This window comes from Apus apus, chromosome 4 (genome assembly GCF_020740795.1).
Source record: "Apus apus isolate bApuApu2 chromosome 4, bApuApu2.pri.cur, whole genome shotgun sequence".
Lineage (NCBI taxonomy): Eukaryota > Metazoa > Chordata > Aves > Apodiformes > Apodidae > Apus > Apus apus.
In genome coordinates, this window is record NC_067285.1 from 36,427,522 (window position 1) to 36,453,961 (window position 26,440).

The following is a 26,440-nucleotide window of genomic DNA, read 5'->3' on the forward strand; positions in this document are numbered from 1 at the left end:
GCCACAGAGTTTAACTGCACTAGTGATGTGGAGCCTCCTCTCCTTGTCTCCTTGTCTGTCCTTGTCATGGGTAGGACACGTGGCTTTGAGAGAGCTGACAGCAGCAGTGCTTGCTAAAGTGTTTCTCAAACCAAGCCTTGTCTGCTTGTTCCACAAAAACACAAAGTGTGAAGAGGCAAAAATCAAAAAAATCAAGGCCTGTAACATGCAGACATTTAATTGTAGATGGCTGCTCCACCTCTGAGCCTGCCTGACCTTTTGCTGCCCGGGGAGGACACTGATGCTCTTCTTGCCACATGTCCCCACAGGCTGTTGGGCAGTCAGGGGGGTTTTGCTGGGTCTCCACTCAGCTGTTTTGAGAGCTCCTTTCCCAAGCTATTATTTCTGCTCCACCCAGATCACCTCTTGATTCAACTCCACAGCAAGTAATTGATCCAGAAGTTTCCATTTCTCCCAAACAGGTAATGGCAGCACTTTCATTTCTTAATGAACAGATCATAATTAGTAGCGCTACGGAACAGTGAAGACCAGATGTGAAACAAACCTCAGATGAATATAAAGAGAGATTTTTTTATTTTTTTTTTTAGCAAGCCTGTCCTCTTTATGAGTCCCTTCTCATTTAAAAAAAAAGTAAAAGTTCAAAGGGACTTGGGATCCTATTCTTGTTTGGTTAATTAATAAATACCACATCCTCTCTAACCAGAAGGTCGTTGCTAATAGAAATGTGCTGCTCTAGCAGGAAATGAAATGTTAACCAAAAGCAGCATCATTGGTTCCTAATGATTGCCTGTGGGCACATTGAACAGGTGTTGAGCCATTTCAGAGCAGGAACAGGAAAGTGCTGGAAACTCTGAGCTTCTGTGAGCATTGCGTTATAGATCCCCAGTCCACTTGTATGGCCATCTGAAGTCGGGTTCCAATTTACCAGGAAAGATGTGAAGTTGCAAATTTGAGGATAGTGCTTGATATAAATGTACTGTGGCATTTTATTTCTCTGCTAGCAACAACATTCTACTGTGAAAATGTGTTCTGGTTGAAGAGTGAAAATTTGTGACATGTGGGACCTCTCGCTCAGCTGACGATACAGTGTGATGGCTTCCACTTAATTGAATCTACCAACAGTGCTGGCAGATAACATCCAAGCAAGGAGCTACATATCCTAGGATGCCACAAGACCAAATTATGGAAGCATATCAGGAGTCACTTGAAGTGTTACTCAGAGAAGTTTTTCCCAATTCCCTGGTTCACTGCTGTTCAAGCATCGTGAAACGGGGAATCCTGCACAGAGGCACTGAGGGTCTGAGCAGCATTTCATGTTTGAAATCCCTCTGAATTTGGTGCCTTCTTCCCAAAGGTGCCATTTGGCACAGGACACCATCCACAGTATTGTGACCCCCTGAGGCCTCCTGGAAGCAGCTGTGTTTTTCTTACTGTATCCTGCCAATTCAGTCCTCCTTCTTTGCAATGCATCAGAGACAGAAAAACAAGTGTTAAGATAAATGAGTTATTCCAGGAGAGGAACAGGTCAGTTTGTACATGTATAGTCAGGAATGGTGAGTTCTCTTTGGGAATGAGGACAGCAGCTGAGAATGTCCTTTGTTCAAAACAAGAGAGCAGGACAGGGGAAGCAGGAGTCTTTGGGGGGGGAAAAACCCAAACCATGTACACCAGGGATTTGGAGGGGAAGGGAACATTTTTGGGTTGTGGGCAACAGTGAAGTTTCCCAAGTAATTTTCTTACTGATTGACTTATTTGTCTCTGAATTGTTTTTCTGGGAAGTAATTTAAGAAGTCATCACTTGTTTTCTGTAAATAAAATGGCATTATGCAGGGAATCAAGGTGGCTCCTACATGAAACCATGTGCCAAAGTGCAGCATCTAAACTCCTGCCTTAGATGCAGCTGGTTTTTCAGCAGGCTTCTTGTGAGCTGCTTTTCTTTAAGCCTCTGTTCACTTGAGTTTTCTTTTTCCCTTCCTCCTAGAGCTCACTGCCATTTTAACTAATGCTCAGGTAGGGGTTGTTTCCTACTTCATGTAACAGGAATGCACTGGGTTTTGGGTTTGTCCCTCAAAAGTATTTGGTTAAATGAGGGTAGATTTTGAGCATTCTTTTGAGTAATGGATTTTCCCAAGTCTTACCACTCCTTCTCCCCCCTTTCCCATGACAGAATTTACATTTTATGAATGGAAGGACGTGTAAAAGAGTCAATACCACTGGCATTTCTGAGGTGGGGGGAAAAAACAGTCAATATTTTCCTCAAACTGAAGCTTAGGGGAATGATGCAGAGGTTCCAACGTGCCTTTTTCATTTGCCTCCCATGTCAGTGGCAGCTTGGCTTGAGGAAAAGGGGTGATTTTGCCTTTGGAGTCAATGCTTTCTTCTGGTACTTACTTTGGTATTGTCATAAAAATACAAAAGGATGTTTTAGTGTGTCATTATACAAGTCAGGAGATGAAATTGTTTCTACAGCAGATGCTGAAGTGTGGTTTGCCACTGAAAAATTAGTGAGCAAGGTAGCAGATGATTACAGTGTAGTAGAAGGAGCACCTTTTTTTCCTGGCTTTCCTTGTTCTTTTAGTGCCACATGACATTTTGTGAAAATGGTCTACTTCTTCATTTTACCAAATGAGAAAGGAAAATCTAGTTTTCTGGGGATTTTTTCAATGAAATATGATGGTGAAATGAATCTAGCTGCATGTTAGCTGACTTTACCAGAAGAGGTAAGCGTGGAGTCCAGGTCCCTCTGGGGAATACCCCTTGGTGTGCTTGGCCAGAGCTTGAGGGCCACAGCATTATCCTTTGAATTGATCCTGTCAACATCCAGCTTCTGACTGATTCAAGGATGGGAGGGTGTCCTAATTTTATTTATTATTTTATTTCCTTTTTTGCTTCTGCTGCAATCCTGACAGAAATGTTCATGTCTTTGTGTCCTTAGCTTTAATTTAGGAAGACTGGTGGGATCACAAAAATGTATTATGCCCAACGACAGAGTTCACCAGAACAAAATCTGACACCTGGTTTAAAAGATACTAGGTTATGAGAGAGCCTCACTGTAATGATATCCAGGCTCCCTTGTCATCTGTTTTAGAGATAAATACCATGAAAAGGTCAGAATGTCCTGAACCAATTTCAGAATTGAGACAGAAGGTACAGTAAGGAATACATGGTCCTTTTCAGGACACTTGGTTTGAAAAATACATCTAATTAAGAAGAAAATACTCTTTCCCCTGAAAAAAAAAACAAAAAAAATAATCACTGTCTCTGTCAGACTGTTCAGATGGTTGCAGTTGCACATTCTGGAATCTGAAAATTTGAGAAATTGATCAATGATTGCTCTGAAGTATGGGCAGGTCCTCTTCTCAGCTAAGACAGAAAGCCAAGGCAGACTAAGTGCTTTGGTGAAGGAATGAGAAGAGCTTCCATCATGATGGTCACTTCTTGTTTCTTACTTTTTGTTTGCCTGCCCTAGGTAGAAACTTGTAGGGGTTTTTTTTCCACCATTTTTAAGACTCAGCTGCAGAGCCAGTTCAATTTAAGTGTTTTGTCTGTAAAGCTTTTTTTAGCTATTTTAGTTTCTGTACAATTTCACTGTTACTCTGTATCACTAGATACTCTAGTGCTCTGTCTACACTTGCCTTTTCTGTGGAAAAATAGGTAAGTTCAGTTGGTTTTAATGTCTTACTTAGCTTCTCTTTGATGCAAAGCTTCAGACAGGCGGGGAAAAAAAAGCCAAATGAAATCACTTCCCGTGAGCAGCCTAATGAGAAAGCTGCCCACCAGGGCAGTGGTCCCAGCACCAAGCCTGCCTGAGCTCAAGAAGTGTTTGGATGATGCTCTCAGGCCCATGGGGTGATTCTTGGGGTGCCCCACACAGGGACAGGAGTTGGACTAGATCCTGATGGGTCCCTTTCAACTCAGCATATTCTATGATTCTATGAGGAGCCCCTGCAGGAATGGGTACCCTGCTCAGAAACATATTTCAGGTAGAAGAAGGAAGAAGAGCTTCACCTAAAATACCCTTGAGTGTTAAAAGTAGTGAAGGCCAAAACACTTCAAGAAGCTGTATTTGTGAGAGAAGACAGGGAGATGATTTTACCAGGGGACATTAAAATGACATTTTAATCAAGTTGAGCTAAGAATCTTAGCGATGTAACAAAGAAATAAACTGTTCAGGTCCTGAGACAAGCTTATGGATCTCCATGGACTACAATATATTCCACAAAATAGAGTTGACTGAAGTGTGTCACACAGAACTCAGACCCATCACACGACTAAACTTCACTACTAAACCAATTTTCCAATTTATTATTGGGTTTGCTGGTTTTAAATTTACTTCTTGATTAAATCTCAACTTCGTGCTTCTGGAGATAGAAAAGGTTCATGGTGAATTTAAAGCATGTTGGATATCAGGCAAATGGAAAAAGGGATGAGAGTCTGACACGTTTAGCAAAGGGGGAAAAACAAGCAGAGAGAGGAAAAGTTAAAATTTCACATTGGATATTAGGACTATTGATGCCCTGCAATGTGTTTGGTTTCTGTTCAGTCTAAGTTTCCCTCTCTGATCAAGATATGAGTGAGATATAGCTAATGAAAAGGTATTATTCTTTTTACAATTTGTGTCCTTTTTCAGTGTTTTTGTATATAAATAATGACTATTTTAATCCTCTTGTTCTTGCTTGGGACCAATTGAGGCTGCTACTTTTTTACACTTGGCTGCCTTGGAGCCCTCTTTTCCCACCATGGCTTGTCAGGAAGGCTTTAGGGTGTCTTCACACCATGTGCTGGGATCTACAGGAGACCCCTTCTGGTACCCATCCCATCCTGGATGCCAACAAGATACCATTTAATATTGCTGTGGAAACATGACAGTGAAGGTGAACCAGCCTACATTTCACACTGCTGGGATGGTTAGGGAAAAATACCGTATGAATGAAGGAAACTTTGGTATAGAAATGTATTTCTTTTGTCGTGGTCAACAGATGGTTGTTGCAAAAGTGTTGGGAAAGGAAGAGGAGGACTGTGGGCAGACTGAGTCACAGCTGAGGTGGCTAAGGGCTGTGTTAATTACTGTTTGTCCCATTTCATAGAATCATCATAAAATGGGTAGGAAGGGACCTCAAACACCATCTAGTCCCAACCCCCTGCATGGGCAGGGACACCTCCCACCAGCCCAGGCTGCTCCAAGCCCCATCCAACCTGCCCTTCAACACTGCCAGGGATGGGGCAGCCACAGCTTCCCTGGGCAGCCTGGGCCAGGGTCTCACCACCCTTATAGTGAAGAATTTCCTCCTCATGTCTCACCTAAATCTCCCTTCTTCCAGTTTAAAACCATTACCCCTCATCCCATCACTACACACCCTGGTGAAAAGTCCCTCCCCAGCTTTCCTGTAGGTCCCCTAAGAGTTAAGGGGTACAAGTGGAGTATCATATTAATGCAGGGGGGCTGCTTACCTTCAGTGACTGCTTGTTTGTGGGTACCCACACATGTAAGAACTGGGGAGGGAAGATCAGGAATCAGGTATTTGAGAAGGTGCTTTGTTCAGAAGCTCCAAAATTAACCCTTTCATCAAAAATATCTCTAATCAGTCAGCAGTGGTGTGAGAGTGACAGAAATGTGCTGTCAGGGTCACAGCCTGTGGTGGCAGAGTAACAGCTGTATTGGCAGCTGCACTCAGAGCCTTAATAAGGTGCTGCAAACATTATCAGGCAAAAATCCCTCCAGATGCTCTGAATCCTAATCATGTGTCGGGAGTCACAGCAGCTCCATCCCTGTCTCTACCCTGACAGTTTTCAAAGCCTGCTCTGGGTGGCTGGGATTGGTTTGCTCTGCTTTGCTGGAGTCATGTCTTCTCTCAAAAATAACCAGCCTTTATCACCTAGTGATGCAGAATTACTTGAGAAAGCTGCCCTTTCCTGTCCCCAGAAATGGGTTCAAATGGTGTGTCTACCACTTAGAAGAAAGAAAAAAAGAGCACTGTTGTACATCTTTGTCATTCAAAAATTGGGAAATAATGAACTTCTCCCCAGAGAAAGCTCATAAAGCTTGTAGTGCAGGGCACAGAACAGTGTCTTGTCAGCTGAGCACCTTTATGTGCTCTGCCCACTCACTTCTCTGCAGCTCAGCACCACGTTGAGGAGAGCCCAGCTGTGGGTTTGAATGCAGCAGATGGTCCCGTGCAGCCTGACCCCCCCCCGTGACACCAGGGCAGGGGAATCAATGCAGCCACTGTGGCTCTGCAGGCTCTCTAAAGCCTCTCCCAGCAAACAGAGGAGCTGCTTGCTAATTGATATTGATTTGCCAATTCATTGCAGTCAGCCGTGTCAGAGGGGGAGTTACAAGGCCATTTCCATTGAGAGAATATACTGCAGTGTGCTTCAGATGAAATGTGGGGTGGGTGTAGACACAGTCAGGAGGCTTTTTTGTTCAAATTATATGCCTTCTGAAGAAAAAGAAACCAATCTAATGTTACATAATGTAACATAAAAAGGCTCTTTATTTACCTCGCTGGCCTGCATCCCTGACCTTATCAAAATTGCTACAGCTTGAAATGCTTTCAGGTTTGACAGCTTTTCTTTTTTTTTCTCCTGTCTCTGAGATTAACCTTTGCATTGGTAACTTGCACATTAATTAGCATTTTATAGCACTAGTTTTACAGCTTAATAAATCAGGTAGCAGTCACGAATTTTATTTCTGCTGCTAATAGCACACTGGAGGCAGAAGGGTGGGAGCCAGAGGGATCTGCTCTGTGCATGTTTGAGTCAGAGTGAACTTCCCATCATCATTTTCTGTGAAAAACTCAGGAGGTCAGTGTTCAGTACAGTCACCACTCCATGATCCAGGGTGGCTCAGCCTGGACCAGTATTTCTTCCCCCTTATTTGCACAGTGGAAAGCCTAGGGCTGCACAGCAGAGCTACTGCCTCACCATGCTGAGAGACAGCATTTTAATTTCAAAGAGACTGGCCCCTCCACAGGAAAGCAAACCAAAAGCAGCAATCACAGCAGTGGAAAATGTTACAAGAAGGGAAGGAAGAATGTGTCTTGACCCTTTGGGCTGTGGGTATGGTTGGCCTTTGGCATCTTTGCTCCAGGTGGTGTAAGCTGGAGCATGAGCAGCCAAGCCAGCAGTGTGGTGCCATAGTTGGATTAAGCTGAGAGAAGAAGTGGGAAAGAACAGAAGTATAACTCTTAGGAGAAAGTAAGGGAGGAGTCAGAGAGCCCAGGGTCTGGGGCAGGGCAGTCTGAATAGCAACTCCAGGGTAAGCTTCTGACCTACACTCATGCAGGCAGTTGCTGCAGAAAAGCTGCAAAGCATCAAGCCAAGTAAATCTTCAAAAGACCTAACAAAAGTGTTTTTTGTTGTTTTTTTTTTTTTGCTTTCCCCCACCAATCAATAATGAGTAATTTACCCACTGTATTTTTATAATTCCCTATATTAAGTGCTGTTATCTAGAACTTTTTCTAGGATGTTTGACAAAATATTTATCCCCCAAAAGAAGTTTGTAGGACAGAGATGAAGGGTGGATTGTTGGTCTTTTGCTGTGTAATGGTAAAGGTTTGGGTGCAAAAGTTAGGATTGCACCCTGGGGTTCTGCCCTTGGAATGGGAAATCATGGTATGGGATGGAGTGTGTGAAGAACACCTGGAGGCTGAAAGAGGGAAGTCCAAAAATACTCTCTGAAATGACAGCAGGTGTAGATTCTGTGCAGGATTTTGAAGATGGGTGCACAACAGAAAAATGCTCTTTAAAGTCTGCTTCTATTTAGGAGCCCATCTCAATGTATCCTCATCTGCCTTTCAGTCTCCCTTCTCTCTGTTGAAATGGTTTAGATTGCTCTTTTAAATACATTGGTAGAGACTCTGCTCATTCTGAAGTAGTTACAGTTTCCTTGAGGAAAGAGCATTTCAAAACATTACTCATGTTCCAAGTAAAGAGCATTTTAACAATAGGAGGGAAAGAGTACATTTTTTTTGCTGTTTCAGGAGGAAACTCCTGATTTATACATGAGGAAACTGTGCTGAATATGAGATGCTCACTTTTCAGTGTGTGTAGGGTATGAAGAAGATGAGATACTGAAGTACCAGGAGTGTAATCTTTGCTTTCTCTTGCTTGACACGAGCCACAGTGCTCAGTCAATCCCATACAAGTTACTGGATGCTTGCAAGCTGTGTATGTGTACTTGGATTGCAGCTGATTCCCTGAAAAGCATCTTGGCTTTAGTACCAAAATGGTTTGGCAGGAGAGTTTTTGGATCTTTCTGAAGAGCAGAAAATCCTGTGGAGAAGGCTTTAAAGTGGTTGCTGTTAAATACTAGAGGTTTATCTATTAATTAATTTTCCTGGATGCCTTTCTGGTAGATTACTGGGTTTTCTTGGTAGAGGTGAGTATCATAAAATATGTTTAATAGTATGGTCTTAATTTTACTTGCCTGCTTATCAGTCGGTGGTGGTTCTTGTCTTTCTGTTATTTTCTACTCTTTATTCACCTGTTTTTCCATTTCCCATCTCAAAGAACCATTTTCTCTTGATATAGTCACCACTGGTCAGACTCCTTACTGGTTTTTGCCTTTTCTGAGGTGCAGGTTTAACCTTTGCTTTTATTAACATTTTTTTTCTGTAATAACAGATCCTCTCACTTTGACAGCCTAATAGCTGGCTGAAACTGCTAACCTGGGGAGTAAGTATCAGCAATTTGCTGTTCAGGCAACTGGATGATAACACAAATACTTCTGTTCACTTCTGCAGACCCCCACCAGTGAGTGAAAATGCCCCAAAAGGAACCGTGGTCGCTGTTGTTACAGCAGCTGCCTTGAACCAGACAATTGTCTATTCAATTGTTTCTGGAAATGAAGAGGGTAAGTATTAGTATTGCAATCTTAGTAGTTGTGCTGACTGCTAGTATTTTGTCACAAGTGTCCAAGAAGTAGTGATTGGAAAGAAAGCTGCTGAGCTGAAATCTCAGCTCATTTATACAAGCAGGAGGGGCTGCTATTATGAAGCCATGATGAAGCAGAATTTCAATAGAAGTTAAAATACAGTGACATTCTCATTGATGCAAAAATTCATGTGGGGTGAATCCATGGCATAATAGCTTTGGTGGAGCTGTGCTTCTTAGAAATCTGTTTTAAGACATTATAGACTTTGCCATGCTGTAGCTACAGGTATTTATTAGATTAAAGCTTGATATTCAAATAAAATGCTGCATTTGCATCCCTCTTAGTTACCTTCCATGATCCACCTCGAAATAGCTAAGCACAATTATCATAGGATTATAGGCTGGTTTGGGTTGGAAAGGACTTTAAAGACCATCTAGTTTCAGCCCCCCTCTGTGGGCAGGGACACCTCCCACCAGACCAGGTTGCTCCAAGCCCCTTCCAACCTGTCCTTGAACACTTAATTACAGTAAATTATCCCTGTCCCATCCTCCTTTTTTTGTGACATTGGGCTGTTTGTCTTGTCTGCTGTTGGCAGTGTGTCCTCCAGCTGGTTTTTCCAGCACCAGGTCAGATGGAGCTGCTGTGCTCCATCAAAGAGCTTCAGAGAGAAGTTCAATGGGCTTTGGAGGCCGGGGGGAGAGATGGGAAGGGCTTTCCAAAGCTAGTGCAGGGATTAGTGTCACTAAAATAGAAGCACTTGGGCATTGAAAAGAAGTGTTTATGCATCTTAGTTACTTCTGCTTTTGCTGGCTTTCAGATGTGTTTGCTATTAACAACAGAACAGGTGTGATCTCAGTCAAAAAGCCTCTGGATTATGAAAGTGTGAAAAGTTACGAGCTTCGAGTTCAAGCAGACTCCTTACAAGTGGTACGATCCAATCTGCGTGTCCCTTCCAAAAGTAAGTCTGGAAATCCTTAGTTTTAAATCTCTTTCCAATATAAATGTGTCTTGTTGTGTTCTGAGGGTATTGCTAACTGCTGCTGCCCTTGTTCTGTGACCAGACACTCAGGGTTGATGATGGTGTGTGAGCAGCAGAGGGTGCATTTGTGGATCGAGCTGATGAGACTTGAGCTGAATCCTCACAGATCATGTCAGTGTTGCACAGTTGTAGGTCTCCCTGATACAGGCAAAAGGGAGATGTATGTATGAACAGAGTGCTGAGGGCACAAACTGAACATTTCTACTGTAATTAGGGCTTTTTGTGATGGAATGGCACGGTTACTTTTCATGAAAATGTTACACAGCCCAAGCGGAGAATTCTTCCCTGCTGGGCTGGTGAGATGGCAACAAATGCTGGGACTCTGCCATGGGGAACAGGGAGCAGACACTCAGCAAGGGTGACAGGAAGTAAAAGGCTCCTTCAGCACCCCTGAGGCTTGCGTGGGGTTTATTGCAACCCTGACTGAGAGCCAGCTGGAGGCAAGGACCTGCTGTGACAAAGACAAGAAGGTTCTTTGCAGCATCCCTAGACAGGATGGAGTTTGTTTACAAACTGTTTTGCTTCGGCTCTGCCTTATGGTGAGGGTTTTCTTTTTTTTTCCATTTAGTGGCTTTCTTTTTTTAATAAAAATAATTTGAAAGGTCCTTTGATGATTTTTATCACCCTTCCTCTGAGGAAAAGGCCTGCGAAGTCTGGCTTTCAAATGTCTGGCTCACTTAGTGTCCTATCCTATTCCATACAACTCACTATTTAATCCACAGTTGGGCCCTAGTGAAAAAAATCAAACTGGGTTAGTTGTCTCAGTTATTTTCTTCTGTATTTTTTGGTCTCTGTGGGTCTCAGTTTTTCCCTGCTCTACCTAAGGAGCATCATGGATGCAATGAAAAGAAGCCTAGAGATGTGGACTATTCCATGGAGAAAAGGTTACAAGGAACTGGACTTTTGTTTAAAGGTTATGAAAGTATAACATCCTCTCATTTCAAATGGAATGTAAGTTGAATTCAAGTCATTTGTTCTGCAGTCCCAGTTTTTCCAGTATGAGCCTTGGGCCAGATCTTTCACTGCAGGCAGGAGCTTTTTTCTCCTCTGCACTTCCACCAGTGTTAACCACAGAGCACATCTTTAGCACTGGAAAAAAGCAGGCTCACCCTGACCAAAAACACCCCCGTGAAGCACAGACTCACAGGCTGGTTTGGGTTGGAAGGGACCAGTTCCAACCCCCTGCACTGGCAGGGACACCTCCCAGCAGCCCAGGTTGCTCCAAGCCCCATCCAACCTGCCCTTCAACACTGCCAGGGATGGGGCAGCCACAGCTTCCCTGGGCAACCTGGGCCAGGGTCTCACCACCCTCACAGCAAATAATTTCTTCCTAGTGTCTCACCTCAATCTCCCCTCTTCCAGTTTTAATCTGCCCCTCTTGTCCTCTCCCTGCCCTTGTCCCGAGCCCCTCCCCAGCTTTCCTGGAGCCCCTTCAGGCCCTGGAAGGTGCTCTCAGGTCTCCCTGGAGCCTTCTCTTCTCCAGGCTGAACACCCCAACTCTCCCAGCCTGGCTCCAGAGCAGAGCTGCTCCAGCCCTTGGATCATCTTCATGGCCACTCTGGACACCAGGCCCCGACAGCTCCATGTCCTCTTTCTATGTGTAAATGTCCACTCAGGAGACATTTCTGTACCAGCTCATTGCGTTTGCCTTTGTGTGAACTGAGGAATCCCCAGGAGGTCAGGCTTCGGGTGCCTGCAGCTTATTGATGTTTGTGTAAAATTCCCTTTAAAAAGGACATAACACTGGTATTTTTGAAACCATGAAATACAATTCACATTTGCTTCGGACTTCAGTTTCATGCAGGTTATCACTATCTAGTTACTTGTCAACCAAGGGAGACAGGGGTTGTGTCAGACTGCTCCTAAACCTCAGTGAGCTTTAGGCACTTACCAACATGTGTACATAGTTAAACCTTCTTACAATTTTTGATAGCTCCCAATAATATCGTGAGCAGTTTCAATTTGAGTGCAGTTTTTAAAGCATTACTGGCAGTGTGATGCTCTAGGAGTTGTGCTGTCACAGGCTTGGTTTTGATCCCTGTTCCCAAGGAGGTCTTAATGGCAAAGCCAGGGGCAAAAAAATTCCCATCAGTCACTCATCTGTCACTCATGTTGCACTGTCACCTTCCCACCTGCCCCAGGTAAGGGAGAATTCATTGTGCCTGGGTCCAGGCACAGAGCTCTGGGAAAATGAGGACTCGGAGCACTGTGTGATCCTTGTTCTCCCTTGGGAGCAGGGAGCTGTGTCAGCTTTTTGTTGTTGCTGCTCGCTCTGGGCTTTTTGGCTGGCATCTTGGCAGAAAGAGCCAAAGTGCCACCCTTACTGGAAAGGTGACATAGAAGTTCCATGACAGAGCCCTTCCCACGCTGCAGGTTGTGATCCACAGAGTGAACAGGCTGAGGGCTGCAAAGGGAGCACCAGCCTTAACTACCTGGGCTGGTTCTGCTGCTGTCCTCTTTCTGTAATTAGTCTTCTAATTATTGCCCTGATGGATACAGTCATTGCCATGAATATTAGGAAACATATCTCAAATGTATTTCAGTGCCATTCAGTGCATGTGCTTAAGAGTATTGTGTATTAGAGAATAAAATTCAAATTTTGGGGGGACAGTAATTTAAACAGAGTCCAAGTCAGTTTCTTCTGTGTGTGTGTGTGTGTGTATCACTATATATAAACACACCACTATACAACCTGCTTGTGATACTGCAACTGGTACTTCATAAAAAGATATTTACAGATTTTTAAAGTTCTTAATGATATTACACTTAATGGGCTGAAGTATTTGGGAGCATGCCATAAGAGAGGGTGATAGACTGTAGCCTGAGACATTGTGCAGGGGGTGGCAGTTCAAGTACATTCATCAGACTTTCCACTGCTGGAACCAGCAGAAGAGTTTTGGAAACCAAGGATGTGTTACCAGGATTGTTTCTTAAAGAAAGTGTTCTTTAGTTCTTAAAGTGTTTCCTAAAGAGAGACTTGAGTATGTGTGTGGTGTAACACTCAGGAATGACTCAGTGGTCAGAGGCTGAATTACAGGAATGTAAGATGGTGTGTGCTGTTGTGGCCACCATCCATGTTGTATCTGGAGAGGGAAAGAGAGCTAGTGCCAGGTGACTGCATTTCTTTGTGTCTGGGAGAGGTCTGCTTAAGATTATGGTCTGTAAAATGTGGCCATATGCTGTGAGGACATAAGGCTTCTGTGCCATGAGTATGAAGCTTGGATCAGATTTGGAATATGCACTGTGCTGGGCGGATAGCTGGAGATTTTGGTAGATGTGTATTTTTAAAATGCTTTACAGGTATCTTGCTGACTGAGTCACTGAAGTCTCTGTAATGGAGATCCCTTGACCTCTAGGTTTGATTCCTACGTTTGTATGATGTATCTCTTTCCGTTTTCTCTGTACCTTTTTCTTTTTTGGTGAGTTTTAATCAGGTCAAATACTACTGCAGAGTTTCAGGGCACTGACTTGATGAACTGCAGTGGAAGGAGATGAGATGGAATTAATGCACCACTGTGGACTTTGGTGACATTGAAATGATGAAGCACTTTGGAGATAGGTGACTTTGAGTGCACTTCTCTAGAGTTATGTGACACTGAATTAATGCACTGCTCTGATATTGCTGCCAGGTCTGGTGTTGGATACCAGTGAATTGGTGAACTGTTCTGGAGTTTGGCAGAGAATTGATGGGCTTGCTCCCGAGCTGCAGTGCTGAGCCCTGCTGGAGCTAGATAACACAGCACTGAGGAACTTCTCACCCGCAAATCACTGCTGAGTTTTACAAAACTCAGAAGATGGGTACCAAACTGGTTTTAGTTGCATGGTATTGCAGAAGGTAATTGTATAGAAGTAGGAGTTTGAGTTTTTACTGGTGCAGTGGAGAAGTGGATGATAACTGAGCTTGTAATCAGTGATAGTGCCAGCTGATAGTGCAGGAATCACTGAACAAATAAATGAGGAAAGTAAATTGAGATGTCCTGTGGATATGAGAACATACAACTGGGGACTTCAACAGGGTTTTTAAAATATGATGCTAAATCATGCAAAATCACACTCCTACTTTCAGCAGAATCAAACTCCTTCAGTGAGTTACGTTAATTGAAACTTCATGAAACAGCAGTGCATTTTTACTTCATTTGAATGGAAGAAGAGTTAGGTTTTCTGATGATAGTGAATTTAAAAGGTTGGAATTCTGGCTTGAGGAATCAGCAACTGGTGGTGCTGAGCCCTCAGTGACCTTCAGTATTAATGGACTTCTCCAATTCAGTTAAATTTAGCAGCCTGATTTTTTCATCTGTCTTCTCTTTGCTTCTTAGATTGTCTGTCACCATAGACCATAGTCTGTTAGGTCATTTTAGGGTTGTGATTTTTAGCTCCAAATGGAAGCTTTCAGTTCTCCTTCAGTGGGTATGAAGAGGAAAAAGGAAAAGTGATGTATAACGGGGACATCCCAAACCTGTGTGGCAGGACATCATATGTTGCAATTGGAAGGTGCTGCTCTGCAACCTGTTGTGGAGCAAGGAGCTCCTTCCTCCCCAGAACAGTTGTGAGTTAGTGAGCTGAAGGGGATGCATCAGTGCAATGAATCATTTACTAAACAAGAAGTATTTCTTGAGCAAGAACGGGAGAAACATCATCTTTTAGCTCCTTTGATCACTGTCAGCTGTTCACCAAGTTTTCATCAGCATCTCACTGCCCTGCAGTTAGAAAGCCAAGGAAATGCAGGCAGAGCAATGACCTGGTTGTGGCAAGGTAGGAGGGACAGGAGGAAGCAGAGGGATCTGAGGGAAACCAGGGGGAGCAGTGAAGAGAAATTGCTGCCTAAACAGTGAGGAAGAGCAGTGGAGCAGACAAGAAGGGGAGAAGAGGAGGGTTTACCACCAAAGACAACATCGTCCCACTTGTAAGAACCAAAGCATTAGATCTAGTCGCTGTGCCTGGGAGGTGAAACGTGTCCTGTGGTGGCAGACACCAGCACTCCCTGCTTTCATCTGCAGAGAAGGGTTTATTTGCAAGAGAGCCAGAATACATTTGCTTTAGAACACCATAGACACAAGGGCCCTTCACATTCCTCTGAGTGCAGGAGTGGAGGGTTCAGCCTCATGTTTTCTGGTGTTCATTTGCAGCATCTCAGGAGAGCACATCCTTTCCTGGCCCAACTCCACCCTTCCAGCCTGCCTGCAGCAGCTCCCATTGCCCCTTCTCTTGACTGATTCTTGCCTTCTGCATGGGGCTTCCCCTGTCCTCCATGGCTGCTCAGCAAGGTGGCCTCTGGGCTGTTCCTGTCCCTGTCTGCAAGTGGATGTGGATGCAAACAGATTGTTTTAAAACTGAGCCTTACAGGAGAAGGTGCTACCGGCTGGCACAGTGACACCTGTGAGGTTTGTCTGCATTGCTGCTGTGTGAGCAGCTTCTCGCTCCATCAGGTGTTGAGAGGGAGGCCAGAGGGAGTGTTTTTGACTTGCAGGTTCTCTGTTGTAGATTTTGCTTTGTTGTGATTGTCTCTAATACTGACTGTGAGGTGCTTCTGCTTCCCAAGTAAGTAGTCTTCTCCTGGCAGGGGTGAAAAAGGGTTTCACGTCTCATGGACTTGTAAAATGCGGTGGAACTCTCCCCTGCATCCCTGCTCTTGTCACCTGCATCTTCATTATGAAACTCCTGGCATCACTTGTAGTCCCACTGTTGTCACCTCTCCCTTATCCTTTTTTTATTATTATTATTTTTACTTGCACTCCTGATTACTTGATTGACTCTAATTTAAAGAGTAGAGAAAAGAAGAGCAGCAAGCACGTGTCTCACCTTCCTAGAGATGCGAGAATAATGACAGGTGTAATGGTAATGTTTTTGCTGTCTCTTAATAGGAATCAAAAAGCCACAAAAAGCACAACCAATGAATTGGTTCTCTTTTGCAGTTGTGCTTGCATTGCCTTGATGAGCACATTTCCTTTTCAGAAACTGCAGGTGCCCTCTTTGTGTCTGCGTAGAGCCAGGCACAGGTGAGAGCTAAAACAAGATATTCCTCCAAACCCTCTTAGGGATGCTGCAGGGTTCAGAGCAGCACAAATGTTTATGAAAAATCAACCCAGAAGTAGAATTCAAGAGGGAAGGTGTCTCAAGGGTATTAGACCAACTGAGAGGGAAATACACTTTCATTTCAATCAGGTGTGCTAAATATTACATTCACTGCCAGGTGTGAATCTGTGATCTTGGGAGAGATGGTTTTTATTCTGATATCAAAATAGTTTTGAGCAAAAATGGACCTTTCAGTTTATTATTTACATGTTTCATTCATTTGGTTAAAACTCTTCTTTGCCTTTGATCAGCAGGAAGAGGTGCACACAGTTCCCCAGGCCCATGCAGAGGCACAGCCCCAAGGAGGGTCGCTTCTGTTGGCAGGTTGCTGCTGCAATCCCAGCTGTGAGGCAGGGCTTTGCTGGGTGGGGTGTTGAGGATAAAAGGGGACCAGTTCTGTCTCTCCTGTAATAGTTTTGGGTTTCTAACCACAAAAGAAACCTTTGGGAATCGGGAAGAAAGAGATAAAACTAGTTTTGCAACCAAAATTCTGCAGCTGCTCCCTACTAATTGGGACCTATAGCTCTACTAAGTTAAATATGAAAATGAATTCTGTATCCCTGGATTCTTGGCTTCTCAAGTAGCCTTACGTCTGTAGTTTCAAACATGTTGCAAAATTTGGTGCTGATGGTGTTTAGTAAGTTGGCTGCAGTGCCAGTCCCTGAATCCGGGAGAGGTGGCAGATGGACAGAACATGCTGCGGAGCCTGCAGAGCTGTGAGTCTGCCTCCTCTGCCACACAGCTCTGGATTAGTTTCCCTCAAATATGAGCTCCTTTCAATTAATTATTTGACAGAAAAAGATGGTTTATATTTATTTAAATCAGACCTTGGATCAGTGCTGCTCCAAATACGCTGCTGTTTGCATCCCATCGAAGCTCCTGTTTGCACTGTTCTTGATCAGCTGCAGCACATGAGCTTCTTCAGGCTTTATGGGCACATGCTGGTTTAGATCAAAGTGCCATTGAAACATTTTTCAGGGCTGATTCCTATTTAGTTCTGCCAAATTTACTAAGGCAAGATGAGTGCAGCTGCAGTTCAGTTTATTGTACCTGCCAGAGCACAAAGTCTGCTCGACAGACGTGTAAGATAGTGCAGCAAAGTGTTGCTGAACTCTAATTACAGCTCTCATTCCCAGTTTGACTAAAATGAGCTTTGAGAGAAGAAAAACTCTACCACTTCTTAAGCTGAATGCAGGGGCTTTATGTTAAAATTACCAATGCATGAAGAGCAGCTGTATCAGTGGCTGGTTTGGCATGGTGTAGGAGACAAGTGCAGTGTCGTTGGCAAAAGCATAATATAAAACAAATCTGGTATCACTCAAAGCACAATTGACACTGTCCAGGGTTCAAAACCATTGCTTTGGCTCAGCTGAATTCCTGCAGGCTGGCAAGGAACTGCAGGCTCCTGTGAATCAGGCCTGTTATTAGCACTTAGGCTAAGAGACCTCGGGCCTTTCAGTCTAGAGGGGAGAAGACTGAGGGGGGATCTAATGAATGTCTATCAACACATGAGGGCATCAGGAAGGCAGGGACAAGCTAATGTCACTTGTGCCCTGGGACAGGACAAGGGGCAATGGATTCAAACTGGAGCCCAGGAAGTTCCACCTCAACATGAGGAAGAACTTCTCTCCTGGGAGGGTGACAGAGCCCTGGGACAGGCTGCCCAGAGAGGCTGTGGAGGCTCCTTCTCTGGAGAGTTTCCAGACCTGTCTGGATGCCTTTCTGAGTGACCTGCCCTAGTTTTGGTCCTGCTCTGGCAGGGGGGTTGGACTTGATGATCTCCAGAGGTCCCTTCCAGTCCCTGACATCCTGTGATTCTGTGATAAGCAGTGATACTGGGAAGGAGTTTTCAAGAAGCATGTTTGGGAAAAACTTCTGGAAATACTGGTTCACACTAGTTCTGACAAGCTCCCTGGAGTTTTCTCTGTTGTTTGTGAGCTTCTGGTTTTCTGATTGCAGAGGATCCTCTAGAGCAGCTTTTGGGATGTTTTCACTCTCCTTAATCTGAAAGGTCCCAATGCCTCATCTCTTAGTCTTGGGAGCAATGAGTGATCTGCAACATCTATGGTTCTTCTAAGCTGGAGAGAACCTACAGGCATCTGCAGCTGTGGCCTTCATACTCTGCAGCTCAGCTCAGGGGTCTAGTAGAGAGAAGGTAAATGGGACCCCTGAGATGGTGCAGAAACTTCTTTTGCAGTGTGTTATGTGAGGGGCTGACCTGCCCCTCATGGCTGTTGAACTGATCAATGTGAAAAATCCAGACAATAAATGTGTCTTAGAAGTAAAAATGTGCAGTAAACCTAAAGCAGCTCCTTGCTTCTCTGATGCTACCTGCACATGTTGTGCAGAGAAGCACTTCCCTCACAGCTGAAGGGAAGCACTTGTAGCCCCCCATTTTCTTCTCTGCTCTTTTGGCCCTGTGCTGCTTTTCCCAGGGCAAATTCCTTTCTTCTGCCACCTGGTCAGCAATTTAGGTAGCTCTGTCACAGGAACAAGAATTGTACTTGGATTGCATGAGGTCTCAGGAGGACCACAGAGGGATAAATTCTGGTTTCAACTCCTGGAATCCATCAAAAAGAATGTAATGGGAGTGAGGTTTTACATACATGGGGATACAAAATGTCCTGTCTGGAAGGTGAGTGTAAGTGTTGGTGTCATAGAATCACAGACTGGTTTGGGTTGGAAGGGACCTTAAGATCATCCAGTTCCAACCCCCCCTGCATGGGCAGGGACACCTCCCACCAGCCCAGGTTGCTCCAAGCCCCATCCAACCTGCCCTTCAACACTGCCAGGGATGGGGCAGCCACAGCTTCCCTGGGCAACCTCTCCCACCCTCACAGAGAAGAATTTCTTCCTAAAAATCTCATCTCAATCTCTCCTCATCCAGTTTAAAACCCTTGTCCCATCACTACACACTCTGGTAAAAAGCCCCTCCCCAGCTTTCCTGGAGCCCCTTCAGGCACTGGAAGCTGCTCTAAGGTCTCCCTGGAGCCTTCTCTTCTCCAGACTGAACACCCCAACTCTCCCAGCCTGGCTCCAGAGCAGAGCTGCTCCAGTCTTTCAGTGTTCACTGCCCAACCTGCCAGAGTACAGGGCACACGGTACGTGTGCTCTTGCCTCCCTTCAGGCACCAGAAAAGAGGGCTAGATCCACACACAAACACGGTTTAAAACAAGCACTAAACACGGGGAATTTGAAGGGGAAAAAAGAGTCTGATGCTGTGCCCAGGCTCTGTAAGAGCTTGCTCAGGATGGGCGGCATTTTCAGCCAGCAGAGCACTGGAGGAGCAGGGCTGGTGGGCTCAGGATCCGTGGGCATTTCTGACAGAACGAAGCAGAGTGGTGAAGGCTCTGGCATCACCCTCAGAGGCACTGGAAGAGGGATTGAGAGTGTCCACTTCCAGGCTTATCTGAGGTGGGAGTAAGGCAGCCCCTGTTGGGCTGGGAGTCCTGCACCACATCCAGCTGTGGGCTGGAGCAGGATGGAAAGTGCAGTCGGGAGGAGCTCACAGATGCCACCTCCTGCTCTGCCTGCCAGAGGGAAACAGAAGCTGGGGATAAAAATCGGGCAGGCAGATAAAAACGAAGGTGTATGTTTAATTTAAGGGTTGTGGTGCTCACGTTAGTACACACGCGGGATATGAAATTTGCTTTGTCCTTAATGCAGTCACTCTCCATGCTCATTGCAAAGCACTCAGCCGTGCCTAAACAGAAGGGGTGTTTGGCAGCTTTCACAGCTACAAGCAAATTAAACAAACGGTTTTCTGAGCAAATTGCAAAGCAAACTTTGCCTGAGGCTAAGCCACCGACCATACTGCCTTTGAAACGGGGAAGACAGCAAGCACTGTGCAAAAGATGTTTGTGGTAGAGCTGGGGCATGTCAGGAAATGACAAGTCCAACCAGCACGGAGTGTGATGCAATTAGATCTTCCCCACAGCAGTGAGCTGAGTAACTGCTTATTAGCTCAGCAGGGCAAGGTCACACACACTGTTTCCTGGAGTCCAGTTGCCATTGCTTTCTTCCCCGAAGGGTGGAGCTGCAGTGCAAAATCCTGCCTGGGAATCCCGTTTTTCTCAACAGGGCTGCAGTTTGTAACTGTAACTTGGCATTTCGGCCAGAAACAGTGAGGATCCAATTTAACAAGAGAGAGATTTGGCTATTCTGGGTTTTATCTGCAAGGGCATCACCAGCAGAAATAAAGAAGTCACCATCCTGCTCTGCTTGGCACTTGTCAGAGCATTGCCTTCAGTTCTGGTCCCTGCTCTACAAAAAGGATGGGACAGGCTGGAGAGGGGCCAGAGAGGGGCCTCAAGGATGGTCAGAGGACTGGAGGACCTGCTATGTGAGGAGAGGCTGAGAAAACTGGGTTTGTTCAGCCTGGAGAAGAGAAGACTTTAGGGAGACCTTATGACCATGTTCCAGTACTCAAAGGGTGGCTACCAAGAAGCTGGAGACTCCCTGCTTACAAGGAATCACATGGAAAAGACAAGGGGTCATGGACACTAGTTGCTCCTGGGGAGATTCCAATTGGGCACAAGAGGTAAATTTTTCCCCATGAGGACAGTCAGACATTGGAATAGTCTCCCAAGGGAAGTGGTGAATTCCCCCCCCACTGGACAGTTTCAAGTCTCAGCCTGACAGGGTGCTGGGCCACCTCCTGTCAACCATGGTAGTACCTAGGGAGGTTGGACCAGGTGATCCTTGTGGTCTCTTCCAGCCTGGCATTCCATGATTCTATGAGTCTATGATTTAAAATCACAGAATGCTAGAGGTTGGAAGGGACCTCTGGAGATCATTGAGTCCAGCCCCCTTGCTAGAGCAATACCTCTTTGAGATTTCACTGTTACAAATATGTAGCCAAGGTAAGCAGCATTCTTTTAAAACAAAGACAAGCAAAGCAGAGATGATTACAAACAGACCATTATGTCCACATTACACACATTCAGCTGTTGGATTGTGGCCTTTTTTTCATGTCCATAAAAAGAGAGCTTGTCATCAAGTCATTTTCCCATGAAGTTACAGCACCCACAAGCTGTAATAGATCTGCACAGATCAGTGTGGAAGGTGAATAATTGATTATAGCTCTGAGAAAATGTTCTTCCCTTGCCCACCGCCCCCCCTCCATACTAATGTGTTAGATGGCATTTTAAATGGTTTTCTCAGACTCCAGTTACATTTATGAAGTCTTCCCTTGTTTCCCATCAGTTGGACCATCAGAGAGAGGCAGAATCTCCAAAGGGTCACTTGGGAAGGCTGAAAAATAGTCTGGGTTTGAATTGTTGTGTCCCCTAAAGATGCAGCTACCAAGCTCTTTCTAAATGAGCCTGTTTTGAAGACAGCTCAGACTGAGATGGCACCTGCACAACATTTAAATTACCCTGGCACTGAAATGAGTTGGGAAAACCAGCCCTGGAATGAGGCAATTTATCACTTGAAAATGGGGTTTTAATGAACTGGATATCATCATTTCCAGCAATCTTCCTGGATTATACAGTTCTGAAAGAGACAAACAGATGTTGGTAACAATTACTGCACACTTGAATCATTTTTGCACTGGACCCATAATTTTTGCTAGATGTTTTTTCCTTGCAGGAGGAGAGAGGTGTTCATCGTTCAGTGGGGTGGATCAGTTTAATAAAACACAAATTAACAGCTGTATTTTCCTTGAAGATAGGTTGAATCTCTTGGGAGGAAGGTAATACTTGTTGAGTTCCCATAGGCCAGGCTTGTGATGAAGAGGTTCTTAGGCCTGCACTCAATCAGAGAATCCCAGACTGGTTTGGGTTGGATGGGACCTTAAAGATCATCAAGTTCCAACCCTCCTGCATGGGCAAGGACACCTCCCTCTAGATCAGGTTGCTCAAGGCCCCATCCAACCTGGCCATGAGGACCTCCAGGGAGGGGGCATCAGCACAGTGAATTTGTTAGAGGCTGGAGGAAAACATGGACAAACCTGTCAGATATTGATGCTTTATGGCTCAAGCAGGTACAGAAAAGGCTGCATTGTCCTCCCACATAAAGCATCATGTTTTTTTCCTGCAGAAGATGTTTCTGCCAGTGCTGCTATAGGAAGGTTGGTGAGTTTACAGACAGGTGGCAGAATCACCCAGGAAGGGTTACCTACCTGAGCACCCTGGCTGTTAGGAATAATTAAAATACATGAAGCTGCTGTTTGCAACGTCACTGCTAGTGTACATCCCCTGGTCATTACCTCTTTAGACCACTTGTGAGAACTTAATGTGAGCACAATCTCTGTTCCTAAAGCACTGCATTCTTACTTGTGCTTTTCAAATTATTTGAAAAATTAGTTTCAGGCCTTTCCTTTTCTTTTCCCCAAATAGCCTGCTCTCTGAAGCCAGCCATGGCAGCTCTTTGCTTGCAGGCAAATTCACACAGTCCTGCTAGCAAAGTGCAGGTGTGCAGCTTATGGGCATCATTTTCTATAAAGGCATAAATTTTAGCTCAAGATTCATTCAGAAAAAATGGCAAATGCAGACACAATAAAGGCACAGTACAAAAAAAAGATAAAGAGAGAAGGGATCTCTCTACTCCCTTCACTTCTCACCCCAAATGTGCTGTTGTTTCTAATGTGTTTCTTTCTACAGAGTTTATCCATGCACTTCTCTTACATGGTCTGTTTGGACTGTAAATATTTGAACTGCAGTAGGTGATAAGGATTTCTTGCCAAATGTTGTGTGTCTACTTCTCACTCCTCCTTGCAGGTAACACAGCCAAGGTCTTTATTGAAGTGAAGGATGAAAATGACCATGCTCCTGTCTTCACCAAAAAACTGTACATTGGGGGAGTGTCTGAAGATGCCAGAATGTTTTCTTCTGTGCTTAAAGTTAAGGTAAGGCTGAAACTTGTTTTCAATCACATTCCCTTGCCATGGGAAAATAGTCACTCACTGGCTTGATGTTTCACAGGAGGTTATGAAATGAGTTTCTCCTCGAGCTGTTTGAGCTCCTCAGGCACTGGCAGTGATTTCTGTTTTATTTCTTTTTATAATCAAGTCTAGTGAGCACATAATTCTTCTTAGGAAATCAGTGTCTGAGTATGAATACCAGTGTGATACTTTCCATTTAGTGTGTGTGATTGACAAGCATTGGCCTGGTATCCCAGCAGTTACTGACACAAGGTTGATTCTGAGCTTAGGAGAGTTTTGTAGGTTTGATTTCTGTTGGATTTATGTGCTCGTTTCTCATGGGAAAATTTGTAGCTACCAATTTAGAGGCATTAATATTTAGAGAATCTTTTTATGCTCAGCACTAATAACTGAAATTATTTTTACTACTTATTTGACAGCAGCTTTAAAAAGGAAAGAACAGTTGCTTTTCAAGCAGCAAAGCAGTTTCCAGTCTGTCTGCTGGGATGTAAAATTGACTATAGGTTGTGTTTTGTTGTGTTGTTTTGTTGTTTTTTTTAAAAAAAAGAGAAGTCAAGAAAATATTATATATAGAATGCAATTAGTGTCAGAGAGAAAAATAGCTTGGAATAAAAGCTGCTTGTTTTCTCCAACATGCTCTGTGATGCAATCTTTTGTGCTAGAGGCAGCCTGAGTTGCCACTACTCTCCAAGTCAGCTTGTTTCCTCTGCCTTGATTTTGTTACCTCAGCAGGCCTCCTGCATCTTCTTTTCACTTAAGTGTTAGTGGAATAGCTTGGAAGTTGCTGATTCTAGCTTATGCATGAAAGGACACAGAAATATGACGTGCTGAGAGTTTTACTTTGACCTCGTGATGTGTTTAGAGCACCAGGAATGAAATCAAGAATATCAGAGCTTATTGAAGTTGTCCAATGCTTTTTCATTTCATGGCATCCTGCCCAGAAATGGCAGAAAAGTAGGGAATTGATAAGCATTGACTGTTGGATAGAAACCTCTGCAGATGACATAATTTACTTTTGTGCACTAGTCAAGAGTTGTTTGGGGTTTTTTGCTTATTTTTTAAGCAGTGCCTGTCCCAGGCACACAGCAGTCCAAACAAACAGCTGGGAATTTACTGAAGGTAACTTGTCAAGGGAACATTGCAGTGTATAAATCTGCCCTGTGTCAGTTCATCTGCCTGCAGAGGAACCTGAGAAGGTGTTTGAGGCCACAGCAGGCAGGGCCAGATCTTCTGGATGGAGCTGGTCAGGAATTTCACCTTAACATGCAACCCTGGGATGGTCCCAGGTCTCCCAGCTGCAAAAATGTGAGGGAGCCTTAATACTACTTTGTCCCAAGTGTGTTCCCAGCAGAGCAAAGGATGCTGTTCAGCAGCAGCACAAAAAGCTGCCTGATATGAAAAACCTGTGCCCAGCCCACAAGGTCCTTGGGGAACCAGGTCAGATAGATCAGCTGGCAGAGCAAAGTCAGTGCAGCTGCTCTATAGTGCTATTAGAACATTGGTGGTTAAAAGAAGCAGCAATCCTGAATGCAAGGGAAGGTGTAGGGAGGAATTATGGTGAGAGGAGGTTGATATAACCAGAGAATCCCAGACAGGGTTGGAAGGGGCCTTTAAGATCATCCACTCCCACCCCCTGCATGGGCAGGGACACCTCCCAGCAGCCCAGGCTGCTCCAAGCCCCATCCAACCTGCCCTTCAACACTGCCAGGGATGGGGCAGCCACAGCTTCCCTGGGAAACTTGGGCCAGGCTCTCACCACCCTCACAGCAAAGAATTTCTTCCTACTGTCTAACATAAATCTCCCCTCTTCCAGTTTTAAGCCATTCCTCCTTGTCCTGTCACTCCCTGTCCTTGTCAAAAATCCTTCTTCAGCTTTCCTGGAGCCCCTTCAGGCACTGGAAGCTGCTCTAAGGCCTCCCCAGAGACCTTGGTTTAGTGACACATATTGGCCCAACATGCTTGTTGAAATAACATGTTTGTTTACTACTAGTTTATCAGCTCTAAAGACCCAGTTCAAACTTGGCAAGTGAAGCCAAAGAAGGTCACCCAGCACGTGCAGTGTCTGCACTTACTGTAAAGCTTCACTTGGGTGTGAATAAAGGAGCTACAAAGGGAGTAATAAAGCAGCATCCTGGGTCAGAAATAGTAGGGTTAGAAAATGAATTGTAAAATTTCCTTTTAGGAATTTCTTTTCCTTTACCCTCTAAATTGAAGTTTGAAGGCACACTGGATTTCTCTTCTGTGTGAAATAGTGACATATAACCAGATGTGTTTGCTTTAGACAGCTTTGAGTACCTGAAAGCAAACGAGTGCAATTAGTAGTGGATGATGTGGATGGACAAGTCAGTTGTTTGCAGATTCCCAGTCCACCCTTTCTTTGGCAGCCACTGTGTGTGTGGAATGCCAGCTCCTGCTCCTTGCTCTCCAAGGCCCATAGTTCTATGTCCCTCCATGTCCCTTCCAGGCTCCCAGTGACCTGTCTCAGTTCCTGCACCAGTGGCTTGGGCCAGGAGAAGTCTTAGGGTTGTTTTGTACCAGGCCTTTGTCGTGCTGTCAAGGGTTGGTTGTCTGAGGTGAGATGCTCAAGAAAAGGCACAGGGAGGATAAACTGAAGTCTGTAAAAGAGCAGGGCCTGTTAGAAGAGAGATGAGGACAATTCAGTTCAGTGAAGGGAGAAGAAGGAAAAAAGTAGCTCTTGATCAGAGGTGAGATAGGATCCCTCTTCTGCTTTTATCATAGAATTGCAACTCCAGTTGATATATTTCTCATTACTTCAGTCAACTGTGTGGCTATTCTGAACCATAAAGATGGTTTGGATCACAAAAGGGGGTTTTAAGTAATGAAAAAAGATAATTCACATTGTGAGCTCCAGCATTGACTTTCTTATGTGAAAGCGACAAAACTGGGGCAGGTCCTGATCTCTTCACTCCTGTGACCAGGGACAGGACTGGGGGAAATGGCAGGAACCTGAATCAGGGGAGGTTTAGGCTGGAAATCAGGAAAAGCTTTTTCACCCAGAGGGTGGTTGAGCACTGGAACCAGCTCCCCAGGGCAGTGGTCCCAGCACCAAGCCTGCCTGAGCTCAAGAAGTGTTTGGGTGATGCTCTCAGGCCCATGGGGTGATTCTTGGGGTGCCCCACACAGGGTCAGGAGCTGCACTCAAGGATCCTGATGGGTCCCTTCCAACTCAGCACATTCTAGGATTCTTTGACACAGCAAAGTTCTCCTTTTTTGAGGTGACCTACATGCCCAAGTGCTTGGAAGCACTGAGGGGTGTCAAGTCACGTGGTCCTCTCTGGATTGCCTTGGTATCCATGGATGAGTGGGTTAATTGCAGTAATCCCAGTGGTGCTGATTAGATATTGGTAATGGCTCCTGCAGTTAGATGTGATTTACAAGGTATGCCTGCTTCTATTTGCCATTGCTGTAATTAAATTAATTAAGCATACTAATCACAGTGGCAGGCACTTGCCAGCAGTTACTGGTTAGTGGCAGTTTAAGCTAATAGTTTTCCTTTTTTATCAAAGAGGAAAGATGAGCTGGGAGACTTTATCTAGGAAGTACTAAA

At 44.7% G+C, this 26,440-nt stretch overlaps 1 protein-coding gene across 4 annotated transcripts in view; it reads left to right on the forward strand.

Moving 5' to 3' along the window:
- Positions 1-26,440, forward strand: part of PCDH15 (protocadherin related 15) — a 455,276-nt gene that overhangs the window by 370,148 nt on the left and 58,688 nt on the right. For all 4 annotated transcript variants that reach the window (XM_051618391.1, XM_051618393.1, XM_051618392.1 and 1 more), the window contains 3 exons: positions 8,745-8,854; positions 9,693-9,833; positions 22,709-22,836. In XM_051618391.1, coding sequence (XP_051474351.1) covers positions 8,745-8,854; positions 9,693-9,833; positions 22,709-22,836 — 379 coding nt within the window. The remainder of the gene's footprint in view (positions 1-8,744; positions 8,855-9,692; positions 9,834-22,708; positions 22,837-26,440) is intronic.